General features: G+C 48.0%; 1 protein-coding gene across 1 annotated transcript in view; it reads left to right on the plus strand.

Moving 5' to 3' along the window:
• camkmt (calmodulin-lysine N-methyltransferase) overlaps positions 1 to 15,916 on the plus strand; it is a 140,906-nt gene that overhangs the window by 500 nt on the left and 124,490 nt on the right. Inside the window, exons 2-3 of the mRNA XM_080450421.1 lie at positions 1,624 to 1,802; positions 2,673 to 2,737. Of these exons, the coding sequence (XP_080306547.1) occupies positions 1,624 to 1,802; positions 2,673 to 2,737 (244 nt within the window). The remainder of the gene's footprint in view (positions 1 to 1,623; positions 1,803 to 2,672; positions 2,738 to 15,916) is intronic.

A 15,916-nucleotide genomic window follows, 5' to 3' on the forward strand; every position in this document is an offset into this window, starting at 1 on the left:
TGTCTAGAGTCTGACAGCAATATATCTCTGACTCTGAGGAATGTTTATCCAGAAACATTGAGAAACATATTGTTTACATTACATTTTTACTGCAAATACCACCAGTTACATACATGGCTTAAGAGACTGTCACTGCATAAACTACAACCAGGAGACAGGGTACTGTAACTGTAGCAACAGGTCTTTGCTTTTCTCCTTACATGGGCATTTTCACACTTGAGCTAGCTGGCAGGAAAAACTCCCTGCAAAGAGGCCAACCTATATTCAGTATGTCTATTTCTCTCCTCTGGGATTATATAATGCATGATTTCCATGGGGCTTTTGTCCTGTCAGGAGAGCAATGTGGTGTAATGAATCATTTGAACTATCATTGTTTCGCACTAGCCTTGATACAAGACTGTCATATATGACCGATGACTGTCTTGATCCAAGGTATGATGAAACACATTAAGTCCTGTCAAAGACATCAACAACGTGAGTTGATTTACGGATCTTTCCAGGTGTCCAATGGTAAGAGAAAGGTCAGGATCAGTTTCAGAGACCAAACAAAAAGTACGATCTAATCTCTTTGAAATGGAACCAGGCAAGAAGGTACGACTCCTGTTTCTCTCTGTGTTTGATCACAGATGTCCGGTGTAGAGATGCAGTCTTGTGACTTTCAAAACTTAATTGGGTAGATAGATTTCAGGTAAGATCAGGTTCAACCAACCCCATCTTGAATGCTTTTAGTGTTTTAATTTCAGGATTTATAGCAAGGATTATGCTTTGTGATGGAAAGTAACAGACGTGGGGATAATACTAGCGAATTCTAACAATTCAAGGAATCTCTCCATACCTAGTCTTGTGAGTCAGACCGTTGCCTCCCACAAATGCGTCCGTCATAGTATCCATAGCATTCGGAGATTGGAATAGGTACTCCATACGTGTCTGTCTGTCTGTCTGTCTGCCTGTCTATCTATCTATCTATCTATCTATCTATCTATCTATCTATCTATCTATCTGTCTATCTGTCTGTCTGTCTATCTGTCTGTCTGTCTGTCTGTCTGTCTGTCTGTCTGTCTGTCTGTCTGTCTGTCTGTCTGTCTGTCTGTCTGTCTGTCTGTCTGTCTGTCTGTCTGTCTGTCTGTCTGACTGGGCCAACACATTCTTGCTCTTCTCGTTATATTTCGCCACTTTGCCAAATGTACCTTTACTTAGGTGTCCGATGCTGATGCCAAGGATGGCCTTTCTCTTACCATATAGATTTTTTAAAAATATATTGTTGGGGCTTTTCTGCCTTCATTGATAGTACATAGTGTAGAGAGATAGGAAACAGGGAGAGTGAGACGGGGAGTGACACGCAGCCAAGGTCGTCGCGATCGCGTTGTCAGGCTGCATAAGAGCCTATATGTGGTATGCGCCTGGACCGCTAGGCCAGCGGGCGCCCCTCTTACCATATTGATAACGATGGAATTATCATAACTGATTCACATCCAATCAATAAAATGCAACTCAGACGGCGCTGAGTTGGCAGAAGTGGGCTTCAGGTGTGCCCGAGTGAGGCGTAAGCCAAGCGATTGACCATGATGAGTGGTGTGCCTGCATTGTTGTCAGTGTTCCATGCCACTTCTCTCTCTTTCTCAGGTGTTGCGCAAGAAGCAGGTGGACAATCCAGAGATCAAGCAGGTGTCCGTCCGCAGGTTTTCCTCCTTTGACCTTTTCACAAGGTCAAGGGTTGTGACCAATTACCCCTGTGACCCCTCAGACGGCCAGTGGGTGGAGTATAGAAGTGTCTCCTTTCCCGAATACAGTGCCTTCCTCAGGTACGCACACACGCACGCACTTTCATTTAAATAGAAGTAAATTAAATGAAATAAGTTGTGTCACTGATAGGTTATGAAGAATGTTAGAAAACTGACAAAGTGCAAGGTTTACACATGACTTTAAAGTAATACTAGGTAACGTTTTCAACAAAACTAAAGTTAAATTGTATATCTTTTGCGAGTGGCAAAAGTTTCACAACACCCACTCCGTGAATTTCACCCCCGGAAGCCTTTTATTTATATATTTTCTATTGAACGTGTACGGGGGGGACTTTCCCGGGAAAATGACGTTCCTGGCCAACGTCATGACGTCGTGGCCGACGTCCTCAGGAACTACCGCAACGGTTTCCTGTTTGGCCAGGAACTACCGCGCTATTAACAAAAAGGAACCTCACGCTGATTTTAAGATAATGTAGGATTGGAAGATCGAAAAAGAACAGAAAAAGAAAGCACAGCTCATGGTAACTAATGCTCCACTGGCTAAGAGAAACGATCCGTAGATAGTATAAAACAATTAAAAGATCGCTTTTTGAAACGCTTCCGGCTTCCGGTGAAAACGAATGGAATTCTGGGTAATCGAGGATTACGGAAATTGTATGCAGTGACGGTAGTGACCAGCAGAGGTTGCTAAAAATCGTTAGTTGTGAATTTGCATTGTACAACTTTAAACATCCAACACAGTAAAAATCCTCAGTGTTAATTTAATCTCCACAAAAATGTAGCCGATATTGTAATTTTTTACACTAGAGTTAAATTAACAATGCAAAGACTGAGGGTGGTCCTTCATATCTGGATGTACTGGCTACGTGAGTCTAATGACTACTATTCTTCCTGGCTATGATAGAAACCTCCATATTTTGTGTCTTTTAGAGACAACCTGGGGCCTCTCAGGGTGGACGAAGTCCTCACCAGCTTTGATAACACCGGCAATGTCTGTGAGTACATACCATTTGACCTTTTATTTTCTCTACCTGGCAGGCAGAGATATTGCAATTGCTTATGTGTGTCTGTGTGTCTGTTGGAAGCTAATCCCGCAAACTACTTCTAGGCGTTCAGCATCATATTTTATTTAATGTGCACGTTGCCAGCAGGCCAAGCAAGGCCAATTTGTGAATATTTGTCAAATTGGTCACTGGCAACCACGTCAGTTTTGTGAATTAATAATCGCAGAGCAATCGTTCCTCCAGGGCTATGGGATATACATCCCATGAGGCTATGGACCAGAACTAGCCAATTGGGTGCACACTGTCCGTTCGGTGTATGGGATCTACACTACTAGCCAATTACAATGCTCCTGTCCCTCCGGTTCTGGTGAAGTTTAAAGAACCACTTTTCACTGTGAGCTTGAACTTCGTGCGGACATACTGTACCAAGGTGGACGTATATGCTGAGGTCCGCTATTGCATCATCTCAGTCTGCATTGGGGTCCCCAGTGGAGTCTGATCTGTGTATTCTATGTCTGGACTATGAATTGGCCTTGACCCTGAGACTGGGACGCCGGGGTTCAATCCCCGGCCGATTGAACCCCGGCCGAGTCATACCAAATACTATAAAATGAGTACCCAGTGCCCCCCTGCTTGGTACTCACTCAGCATTTAGAGTTGGATTAGTGGTAAGTCCCTGCAACATCCTGACATCATGTCCAGGGGGTGTACTCGTACATCAAGTGGCCTCACGCTAAGGATACAGGAGATGTCCCATATGGCTCCATATAGTTCTCACTGTCCACTCCTCACTGTCAAGTGAAAAGAAGTGGCTGGTAGCTACATGTGTATAGGAGGAGATACGTGCTTGTCTACACCCTACCACATGACCAACTGTTGGGGTTAGCAGTGACAGGGACTACACATGTGTGGGGAGAATTGGGTATTGACTCCATTGGGAGAAAAAGTTATCACATGCCCCAGACGGACGGAAAGATGGATATACTGAGATTTGCGCTCTACTGAGTTTATCACTCTAGTGTTCTAGTGAGTGTTGTACTGCTGTGTAGCTTCCCCAGTTTTTTCTGCACTGCTTTTGACTCTTTTAGTTTGCAGATAATTTATTATGTTATCTGCAGACCACGATAATAACTGCTACACTTCAGTAGCAGAGGTTTCCTATTTATCAGCTTAAATTTGATAGTGTTCCAGTTCCAATTTTGTCTTCACTTTCACTTGCTTATCATGTATGAGTTCTCTCTCCTGATTGGATAAAATTGGCATCTCAATTTGCTGTTTACTAAAGAGCTGGAGAGACGGGGAGACCCCTGCTACTTAACAAACACTCAATGTATAGCAATTATTACTATCAAAACTCTTATTTTAACCACAGGAAAAACATCAACCATAAAATGGTTTGGCCTTACAAGGCCCACTATAAAGGAAACAAATCAATCCACTCACACCCTGCATGGACGTGGTCCTTTCCCTTTTGTTATAGACCCTTTGTCTGGCAGTGGTTCTTGGCAAGCATATGATTTGTTCAGGCAAAGGTCATAGGTGGTCTTTAACCAACCAGATGACTCCATGGAAGTCATGGGTCAGAGGCGAAGGCCATGGCTAGGGGCTGTCCATGGCACAAACTCTGCTTAAGGCGTATAGGTCATGACTTCACAGCAGCAGACCTCTCTGCATCCCACTGGAAGGGATTAAACCCCCCCCCCCCTCTACATGAGACAGACCAGAATCGATTCATTTTTGGAGATGGTTGTGTGCTCTCTCTCTGGGACAGTGGAGCTCTCCAGTGTATTCTTCTCATGCTCAGATACTGTATGCTCCCATCTCTCCCCCAACATCTCTTTATTTTTCTTCCTATTTTTCAGCCCTAACACCTTTTCACAACACGCCCACTTCCTCCCCCCCCCCCCCCCCCCCCCCCCTCTCAGCAGCTCCGTCTCCTCCTCTCTTCCACCCATCCATTACCCCACTTCTCTCAGCTGGAGGTGTGCATGGCCAGATGGGTAACTGAGTTCCTGACCTGGCCAGTGGATTAGCACAGCTGGAGGAGAGAAGGGAAGGAGAGGAGAGGAGAGGAGAGGGTAAGGGGAGGAGAGGAGAGACATGCCTAGGGTGGGTGGGTGGGTGTGTGTGTGTGTGTGTGTGTGTGTGTGTGTGTGTGTGTGTGTGTGTGTGTGTGTGTGTGTGTGTGTGTGTGTGTGTGTGTGTGTGTGTGTGTGTGTGTGTGTGTGTGTGTGTGTGTGTGTGTGTGTGTGTGTGTGTGTGTGTGTGTGTGTGTGTGTGTGTGGGTGTGTGTGTGGGGAGAGAGAGAGGGGAGAGTCACTGGAGTGGTGCAAGGGGAACACCTTCCTCAGACAATGAGCCAGTCACCTCCCTCCCTCCCTCCCTCTCTCCCTGTGTGTCTCTCTGTCTCTGTCTCTCTGTCAGAGACTTTTTGGGGGGAGAGAGATTTGGGGCAAGTAATGCGTGAGATCAATTAGGATTGGTTGAGAGGAGGCTTTGAAAAGCCCCAGAGGTGACCCTGTCAGAGCCCTGGGGTATGTAGAAGGGGGGAACAGAGAGAAAGAAACCCTCTAGGCGTACACACACACACACACACACACACACACACACACACACACACACACACACACACACACACACACACACACACACACACACACACACACACACACACACACACACACACACACAGATCACATCCCGACACCCACCTTTTTGACCATCTTTGTAATCGCCCCCGCCCCTGAGGTGTGGACAAGCCCAAATCCTAGGGGTCCTTGTCCTCCTGAATAGCAGGCTAAAACGCCTGGCTGGATTAGCCCACCGCTTCCAAAATGTGTGGACTCAGCTTAAAACTGATGCCACCCCCCCCTTCAAAATCATGACCCACTCCCCGGGCTATGTTGTTTGCTACATCCCCACTCCCCGTATTTGAACAATACCTTGTTTCTTAAGTTGACGATAAGCTAGAGTCAATGGTTTTGGACGTCAAACACTACAAGTAATAATAATATTTATGTTTAGGTTTTTTTCTCAAGTGTGTGACACATTCATGGGCAGCCTTAATCGGAGAAAACAGTTCCATTTTGAATACTTTATGACCTACACTTCTTATGAACTACACTTGTTTTGTCTTATGTAGTTGAACCACTTTATAGGCCGTTTGTTATACTCTGTCGTACAACGAAGAATTAAGTCAAATTTGAAAACATTTGAATTAGTGATTGTTTGTAGCTGCTACCGTGACATAAGAAAGGAACCACTGTCGATTTGAATTAGAACAATAAAGGCGGTTACACACCGGCGAATATGCGAATATACGCAAAATTCGGACTCGTTCCGAATAATTAAAATACGCTTTTTTCGCTCCGCGAAACTGGTGTTGAAGCTTGCATTGACTTTATAAGGTTTAAAAAAAACAACGTATTATTCGCATGAAAAAAATCGCCCCGGTGTGTAAGGACCTTAAGGGTTCCATTCAGACAATAACACGGCGGGCTTGATTACTGTGCACTTTGTGAACCCTGACCTGTCGACCTCGCTGGTTTTAAGCTGACCGCGGCTGCTTGTCATCGGAGGGCTGTTTTGCGAGGCTGTTGTTTGGGGTTTTAGAGGTGCTTGTTTCCTGCTACGGATTAAGATTTTTGGACACAATACACAATACTGGCCCTCCAGGCTGGCTGACTAAAGGACACATCAGAGTGTGTGTGTGTGTGTGTGTGTGAGAGAGTTTGTGTGAGAGTTTGTGTTGAGAGGGTTTAGGCTTATGACTTGTTGACATTTGAAGGGTTTTAATATGAGCTTGTTGTGGCGTTAGGTCACTAGCGGGGTTCATGCTAAGGCTACTGGTATGGTGTGCGTCTCTCTCAATCCCACACACACACACACACACACACACACACACACACACACACACACACACACACACACACACACACACACACACACACAAGGGCTGGCCTGAATGGTGTAACCCACGTACAAAAATATAATATACACAATACAGTATTTTGTCATCGCCGGCACGCATGGCAAGTTTGACGTCAGTCGGTCAGATGGTGCTCGAGTTACGGGACAGACACACACACACACGCGCGCGCACACGCACGCACAGTGACACAGGTTTTGTGAATTTATACTGTAGATACATTATCCCATGCTGTGAGCTGGATCAGTCCAATATTGCTTGTAGCTTCATGTGCTGTGTATCTCATACCGACTGAAAGGAATGCTTTCTATGTGGCTGTGTGTATGTTCTTGAGCCTGTCATCTTAATGAACTCTAACAGAGACTACTTTAGGCTCAGCCTATCATTCAAGTCCATTATCCCCCACTGACTTCCTCTATCACACTGTGTGTGTGTGTGTGTGTGTGTGTGTGTGTGTGTGTGTGTGTGTGTGTGTGTGTGTGTGTGTGTGTGTGTGTGTGTGTGTGTGTGTGTGTGTGTGTGTGTGTGTGTGTGTGTGTGTGTGTGTGTGTGTGTGTGTGTGTGTGTACCATATCAATACTAGAGCTGCAACTATCGATTATTTTCTTGGCGATTATTCTCCGATTACTTTTTTTGAACAGGCTTCAAAAAACAATCAAGCCTCAGGAGGCATCAAAGGTAAAACTAAAACAAGTCCAAAAATTAACTGAGGTCCAAAACTTCTCAAGCTGGAAATAATACCAAAGTCCTCCTGGTAGTCAGACTTCAGGCCTTGTCTTCAAAGGTTGGAGCTGTGTGGGGAGGCAGTCAGGCTGGCTGAGGGAAGAGACCAAGTATTAGCGAAAGCCACAAAGGAACAGGTTCTCAAACCAAAAATCTGCAGATCCGGAGTAATTCGACTAACCAAGTACTGAGAGCACAGACGTGTGCACTAGCTGAAGAAATGATTATCACAGAGCACAGCGTGCTGCCACAGCTAGGTATTTGTAGCCAGCCAGGTGATTGCCGGATAGAGAACAGCCAGGTAACTGCCAGGACACACCTCCCCACTTGTGGAATGCAGCTCCAACCTAATAGAACATAGAAACAGAAGAGTCAGAACAGACAGCACAGTCAAACTGCCATGACAGTACCCCCCCCTAATGGGCGCCTCCAGGCGCCCCACCCGGGTTCTGACGACGGAACTCCCGGATGAGAGCAGGATCGCAGATGTTGCGCCGAGGGACCCAGCAGCGCTCCTCTGGACCGTAACCCTCCCAGTCCACCAAGTACTGTAGACCTCGACCACGGCGGCGAACATCGAGCAGCCGGCTGACCGTATAGACAGGGCCACCGTCCAGCATCCTGGGAGGAGGAGGGGGAGGAACAGGGGGGGACAGAGCACTAGTCACCACTGGCTTGACACGAGACACATGGAATACAGGATGAACACGAAGGGTCCGGGGTAGCTCCAAACGAACAGCGGACGGATTGATGACCTTGTCTATAGGGAATGGTCCAATGAATCTAGGCGACAGTTTACGGGACTCAGTACGTAGAGGCAGATCAGTGGTTGACAGCCACACCCTCTGTCCAGGTTGATACACTGGGGCAGGAATCCGTCGTCGATTAGCATGCTTCTCATTCCGCCGGGAAGTACGCAGCAAGGCGGCCCGAGCAGTCTTCCAGGCCCGACGACAGCGGCGGAGGTGGGCCTGCACTGAGGGGACTGCAATGTCCCCCTCCTCGACTGGGAATAGTGGGGGTTGATAGCCCAGGGAACACTGGAAGGGGGACATGCCGGTGGCAGTGCTGGCAGCCGAGTTGTGAGCATATTCCGCCCACACAAGCTGAGATGCCCAGGTAGATTGATGAGAGGAGGCCAGGCAACGCAGTGTAGTCTCCAACTCCTGGTTCCATCGTTCAACCTGGCCATTGGTCTGGGGGTGGAAGCCTGAGGACAGGCTAACTGTGGCACCCAGTGCAGTACAAAAGGCTCTCCACACCTGCGAGGTGAACTGAGGGCCACGATCAGAAACAATGTCAGTAGGAATACCATGAATGCGGAAGACATGTTGAACTAATAGATTACCCGTCTCAGTGGCAGATGGGAGCTTAGGGAGAGCAATACAGTGAGCAGCCTTAGAGAAGCGATCAATAATGGTTAGAATGACTGAGTTACCTTCGGATGGTGGCAGGCCAGTAACAAAGTCCACAGCTATGTGGGACCAGGGCCGGTGTGGAATAGGTAGAGGTCGAAGGAGGCCAGTACTGGGCCGGTTAGAAGTCTTGTTCTGGGCGCATACAGTGCATGCCGCCACATAGCCTCGGGCATCCGCTTCCATGGAAGGCCACCAGAAATGACGGTGGAGAATGTCAAGGGTGCGGTTCCTACCAGGGTGACAGTTGACACGGGAGGCATGAGCCCACTGGAGAACCTTGGAGCGCACAGAGTCAGGAATGAACAAGCGACCTGAGGGGCCCGTGCCTGGGTCTGGTTGGGTGCGTTGGGCCTCCAGAATGGCTGACTCGAAGTCCCAGGTGAGAGCAGCAACAACACAGGCAGAGGGCAGGATGGTCTCAGGGGGAGCTGTATCCTCATCAGCAGCATACTGTCGTGATAGGGCATCCGCCTTGGTGTTCTTGGACCCAGGCCGGTAGGTCAGGGTGAACTGAAAACGTCCCAGAAACAGCGCCCACCTGGCTTGACGAGAATTGAGGCGTTTTGCTGACTTACGGTAGGCCAGGTTCTTATGGTCTGTCCAAACCACGAACGGATGCACAGCGCCTTCAAGCAAGTGCCTCCACTCCTCCAGGGCTAGGACCACGGCCAGTAGTTCACGGTTCCCCACATCATAATTCCTCTCTGCAGAGGCCAGCTTGTGGGAGAGGAAGGCACAAGGGTGGACCTTCTGGTCTGTGGCGGAACGCTGAGAGAGAACAGCCCCGACCCCGACATCAGAGGCGTCCACCTCCACAATGAACTGTCGGGAGGGATCGGGCTGAACCAAGATGGGAGCGGTAGTGAACAGAGTCTTCAGTTCCTGGAAGGCCGCAGCTGCCTCAGGGGTCCATTTGAACCTGGTCGTGGTGGAGGTGAGAGCCGTCAGAGGGGCAGCGACACGGCTGTAGTTCCTGATGAAACGGCGATAGAAATTTCCGAAACCCAGGAAACGCTGCAGCTGCTTGCGGGTGGAAGGCTGTGGCCACTCAGAGACCGCCCACACCTTGGAAGGGTCCATACTCATCCGTCCCTCGGAGATGATGAATCCTAGATAGGTGGTGGTAGGCACATGAAATTCACACTTCTCTGCCTTCACGAAAAGCTGGTTTTCAAGGAGCCTCTGCAGGACCAAGCGGACATGCTGGGTGTGTTCAGCCGAAGCCTTGGAAAAAATAAGGATGTCATCTAGGTAAACAAAAACAAAAATGTTCAGCATGTCCCTTAAAACATCGTTTACCATGGCCTGGAAAACTGCAGGGGCGTTAGTGAGGCCAAAAGGCATCACACAGTACTCGAAATGCCCTAGCGGGGTGTTGAAGGCCGTCTTCCACTCATCACCGTCGCGGATCCGCACCAGGTGGTAGGCGTTTCGCAGATCCAGTTTAGTGAAGATGGTCGCTCCTCCAAGAGGCTCAAACGCTGAACTGATGAGTGGAAGGGGGTAACGGTTCCTGACTGTGATGTTATTCAAGCCTCTGTAGTCGATGCAGGGCCTCAGGCTGCCATCCTTTTTCCCCACAAAGAAAAAACCAGCTCCCACAGGAGATGAGGAGGGACGAATAAGGCCGGCAGTCAGGGACGTCTGGATGTAGTTCTCCATCGCCTCACGTTCTGGGCGAGAGAGGTTATACAGACGGCTTCCAGGCAGTGGTGCGTCGGGCAACAGCTCAATGGCGCAGTCATAGGGCCGGTGAGGGGGGAGAGAGAGAGCCCGCTGTTTACTAAAAACCTCCCCCAAATCATAGTACTCAGGAGGCACAGTGGTCAGGTCTGGAGGAGTTACTGAAGGAGAAGAAGTGAGAGAGTTAGGGCCCAGGGCAGACTTGAGACAACAAGAATGGCAAAAGACACTCCAACTACGAATAGTGCCTGACTTCCAGTCAACATGAGGATTATGCAACATAAGCCAAGGGATTCCAAGTATCAGAGAGACATCAGGTGAGCACAATACGAAGAAACTGATAAACTCTTGGTGGTTACCAGACAGATGAAGCATTAGGGGTTCAGTCTTCTTGGTGACAAGGGCTAACAACTCCCCACTTAAAGTATTGGTCTTAAGTGGCACCTCAAGATCAACAAGGGGAATATTAAGTTCTTCACAAACAGAGGAATCAATGAAATTCTCATCAGCGCCAGAGTCTAGTAAAGCAGAAAACGAGTGGACTGTACCTTCAATGACCAGCTGCGCTTGAAGAGGAGTTCTTGTGGTGGAGGGGTGACGTGTCGTCTGGCCCATCAGTCCCCTCCTGACTGAGAGCCCCCGTCTTTTCCCGATAGTAGAGAGCAGTCCTTCTTGAAGTGGCCAGACTTGCCACAGTAGAAACAGCTGTTGCTCCGCTGACGGCGACGACGCTCCTCCGTTGTCAATGGACCGCGGGCTCGCCCGACTTGCATCGGCTCAGCCTCGCTCGTAGACGGAGGCTCACGGGTGTTCCCGGAGAAGGACGAGGACGAACGTGGTGGAGAGCGTCGGGGGGTAACCACACGGGACTGGGAGAAACGCCCACCTCTCTCCCTGTGTCGTTCACGGAGCCGGTTATCGAGTCGAATGGCAAGGGAAATGAGAGAATCTAGATCTTCAGCCTCCTCACGAGCTGCCAATTCATCCTTGATAGCCTCGGACAAGCCATGTTGAAACACCTCTTGAAGTGCGATGTCATCCCACATGCTTTCAGCGGCAAGAGAGCGGAACTCAACAGCGTACCTCGCAACGCTCCTGGAGCCTTGTCTTAGATTCAACAGCCGTTTGGATGCCTCTCTCCCCTTCACTGGATGATCGAAGACGGTTCGCATAGCCTGGGTGAAAGCCCCATAAGAATGACAAGCTTGAGACCGGCTCTCCCATACAGGTCTTGCCCATGCCAATGCCTCTCCCTTTAAGCAGCCGAGAAGATAGGCGATACGAGAACGATCAGTAGAATATGCCTGTGGCTGAAGATCGAAGACGATGGAGCACTGAAGGAGAAAATCACCACAGGTACCGAGGTCCCCGTCATAGCGCTCCGGTGTCGGAGCATGAGGCTCCCGGAAGGAAGCCGGTCGCTCAGCAGGTAAGTTCACCGACACCTCTTCTTCATCTGGGGGCAGGGGTCGGATCTGGGCAGTAGTGTCACTTAGCTCCCTGCGTAGCCTGGTCACGTTGGTGGAGAGTTCACGCATGCCATCCATAACTTCTCTCAAAGCCTGATCATGGCTAGCCAAGGTCTGGAGGATATTGTCTGAGTCTGCTGGGTTCATAATGGCTCTGTGATACTGTCAAGGCAGACAGTGAACCCAGATGCAGACAAAGACCAAGGAAACGTAGAATGCCACTTAAGTGGAATTTAATAAAGTCAAAAGAACAGGCTTCAAAAAACAATCAAGCCTCAGGAGGCATCAAAGGTAAAACTAAAACAAGTCCAAAAATTAACTGAGGTCCAAAACTTCTCAAGCTGGAAATAATACCAAAGTCCTCCTGGTAGTCAGACTTCAGGCCTTGTCTTCAAAGGTTGGAGCTGTGTGGGGAGGCAGTCAGGCTGGCTGAGGGAAGAGACCAAGTATTAGCGAAAGCCACAAAGGAACAGGTTCTCAAACCAAAAATCTGCAGATCCGGAGTAATTCGACTAACCAAGTACTGAGAGCACAGACGTGTGCACTAGCTGAAGAAATGATTATCACAGAGCACAGCGTGCTGCCACAGCTAGGTATTTGTAGCCAGCCAGGTGATTGCCGGATAGAGAACAGCCAGGTAACTGCCAGGACACACCTCCCCACTTGTGGAATGCAGCTCCAACCTAATAGAACATAGAAACAGAAGAGTCAGAACAGACAGCACAGTCAAACTGCCATGACAATTTCATGTCATCACTCATGTCTTCCCAGTCTAAAAGTGGAATTTGCCATTTTCTGCTATCCATTGTCGTAAGATTGTGCTTCGTTACGTGACAGCAGCCAGTACATGGACAATAATGCCCTGAGAATAATCGGGTTATGACATTAGTGCAATTATGTCAATAACATTACATGTTTTATTCAAAAGTCTTCTGTTTTTCCTAAAATACTTCCTATCCTTTATTAACTCTTTCACTGCCAGGAATTAATTAATACATTTTTCTGTCTACCGTCCCCTTGCCAGTGAAAACGGCGATTTACTGTACCTTTGAAAAATCATGGAATATTCTCCGTGACCGCCGGCCTAACGGACAGCGGTCGTTGCACGCACGGGGATCCGGTACCGTCGGGGGAAAAAAATTTGCCGGCCGCGATCCATTCCAGAGCTATGTCCTTTATGAGTCCTATGTCACACACTACCTCCAAGAGCGAACCCGTCCATTGGTCGAACCATGAACTTTTGGGCCAAAGCCTGCTGTACCAGAGTTGGCCACTTGTCAGCCTCCTGGTCCTGTCTGGAAGAATACCACAATTTCCCACATTTCTTCCACAATTTCCCACAGTTATTTGGTGTGACAGCATGCATTAGCTGTACCAGATTATCTTTATGAGAAAAACTATGTGATCAAAGTGGGCATGGTTTTGGTGGCTGTGCGTTTTTAATGGAAAGGGTAATGGCTGATAAATGAGGCTCATTGTCATTCCAGTGCATAACAATGTATCCTCTTTAATAAATACAGGAGTAGCAGATGAGAGTATTTTGTTGCCTGGCATGGCCAGACTAATATCCCTGCTATTTCCTTTTAGCTCTGGCAGATTCGTCTGGTTTCCAGGCTCAGTATTTTGGGGGTATTGGCAGACGCCAGGTTCTGTGAGAGAAACAAGCAACCAGTGTCGTCTCGTTCTGCACGAACGATAGCTTGTGCGCGACTTTCAGTGCATGTTTGAGTATCATGAGACTCCACAATGAGCAGTAGTAGAGAAAAAACTAACTTTGCATCGGTTGACGAATTTCACTCTTACACGGGCTCCCATTATGCCACGGAGGGGGTCGCCAGACTGCACAACACGGGACTCTCTGGAATAACTCAACGTCCATTTCAATGATGGTGAGTGATTAGCGACACATCAAAGATAACACTTAAAATGTCCGGATCTCTCCTTTAATATAGTATTTCCTCTATCATTGTCCGATATTATTTTCTGTAAAAATTGTCTTATTTTGATTTCATAACACATAATGACTCAGGTATACTCTAGCAGTCCTCTGCTGGTTTCTTTGGGGTGAGCAGTTACTCTGCCTGATTGGTGTCTCGTATTCCACACTGAGAGGAGGAACAAGCACAACCAATGCTCAACCATTTTCAAATGGTGCCGGGTGTAATTGCATAGCTTTTCTTTACCTTCGGAAATCTTTGCTATTTCTGTGGGTTGTTTACTATCTTACTGGAGCAGCGTACAGTAGATTTAAATGCCACCCTTGCAGAGTTCATTTAGCTGTGATGCCACAGCGATGGTCTTTCAGTCTGTAATTTAACTAATGAACTGTGTGTGTGTGTGTGTGTGTGTGTGTGTGTGTGTGTGTGTGTGTGTGTGTGTGTGTGTGTGTGTGTGTTGTGTGTTGTGTGTGTGTTGTGTGTGTGTGTGTGTGTGTGCGCGCATTTGGCTTTGCTTTGCTAGAGTGGTGGGGGATTGGATGTACATAAGACGTAAGTGGCTTCAGGGCACATTGGAGGAGTTACCGCTTGACTTAATAGAAAGTAATTGTTGTTCACCTCCTGTCTCCTTCATATGTGCAGTGGTGGTGTGTGTGTGTGTGTGGGGGGGAGGGGGACTTGCCTACGAGCTATGAAGTAGCACAGAGGTGAGAGACACTTCCAGACACTTGGAAAGTAAACACTAGTCTCCACGCTGTAAAATCCTCAGTGTTGATTTAACTCTGAGAGTACAAATTATAGAACACGGGTCCATTTTGTTCCATTTGAACACTCTCTGAGTTACAAATGGATAAATTAACACTGAGGATTTTACTGTGCTGTCTGTGTCTGCACTTGGGACAACTTGACGCTAATGCACAGTCAGACACACACACACACACACACATGCACATTGCACAATGCACGCACACCAGGCTTTCCCTGCACTAAAGCGCCATTATGACCGAGCACAACAGGGACATGAGCTGCTGGCTGTATCCTATCCTTTGCCTATGGAGTCCTGGCTCCATTATATACTGCAGTTAATTACGGCAGTGAGTGTGCACATGAATGTGAGTTTTTGTGCATGCGTGTTTGTGTGTGTGCTTTCACGTGCACGCGGGTGCTATTAGCAAGTAAGCGGTGGGATTAAGTTCAGGAAATGAGTGGAGCGTTAGTCGGGGGCTCCTCTGCATTGTCACCGGCGCTAATACTCAGCTAATTACAAAGACATACTTTAACAGCAAGATCGCCCCCCCCTATGCCTCTCCGGCTCGCTCACTCCCTTTCTTAACCCCACCCCCGCCCCACCCTGGAATTAAGGGGATGAAATGAAAGAGGGAGAGCAAAAAGAAAGAGTAATAACAGGTCTCTAGCCTCCCCAAAAGCTCAGCGTCCCTCTGGACGGTTACAATTATTGGATTTTTACTCCATTTAAGACACCTGACCCCACTGCACCTTTCCCAATCATGTCCCCTAAGGTGGCTAAGCTCCAGCTCCACCGGCCGCTTCTGTAATGCATGCACGCACGCACGCACTCACACACACATGCATACACACACTACTAACAACAACACCCTAGGGGTGCTTGGAATGTCTTGTCACATAACGCAGGGTCATACTCAAGACCTATATGTTTTCCTCAGACCTTGTAAAACTGTTGGCATGGATTTTTGTTGGCATAGATGTTTATGTGTGTTCAGTGAAAGAAAACAAAAGTGGAGAAGAAATTGACAAATAGCAGAGCTTTATGCAGTCAAATGTAAAATACTGTTTACACAATATGTTCTTTACGTGTGTGTGTGTGTGTGTGTGTGTGTGTGTGTGTGTGTGTGTGTGTTGCTCGTACGTGAGTATGGTTTGTGCGCATCCATTAGAGAGCTAAGTGATTAGTACATTGTAGTTAATTAGGTCCTCTTCTCTCTTGAGCTTGTGAAGTGCACCACTGTGTATTCCCAATGAGAGACACACAC

This window comes from Gymnoscopelus braueri, assembly GCF_963280865.1.
Source record: "Gymnoscopelus braueri genome assembly, chromosome: 14".
Taxonomy (NCBI): Eukaryota; Metazoa; Chordata; class Actinopteri; order Myctophiformes; family Myctophidae; genus Gymnoscopelus; species Gymnoscopelus braueri.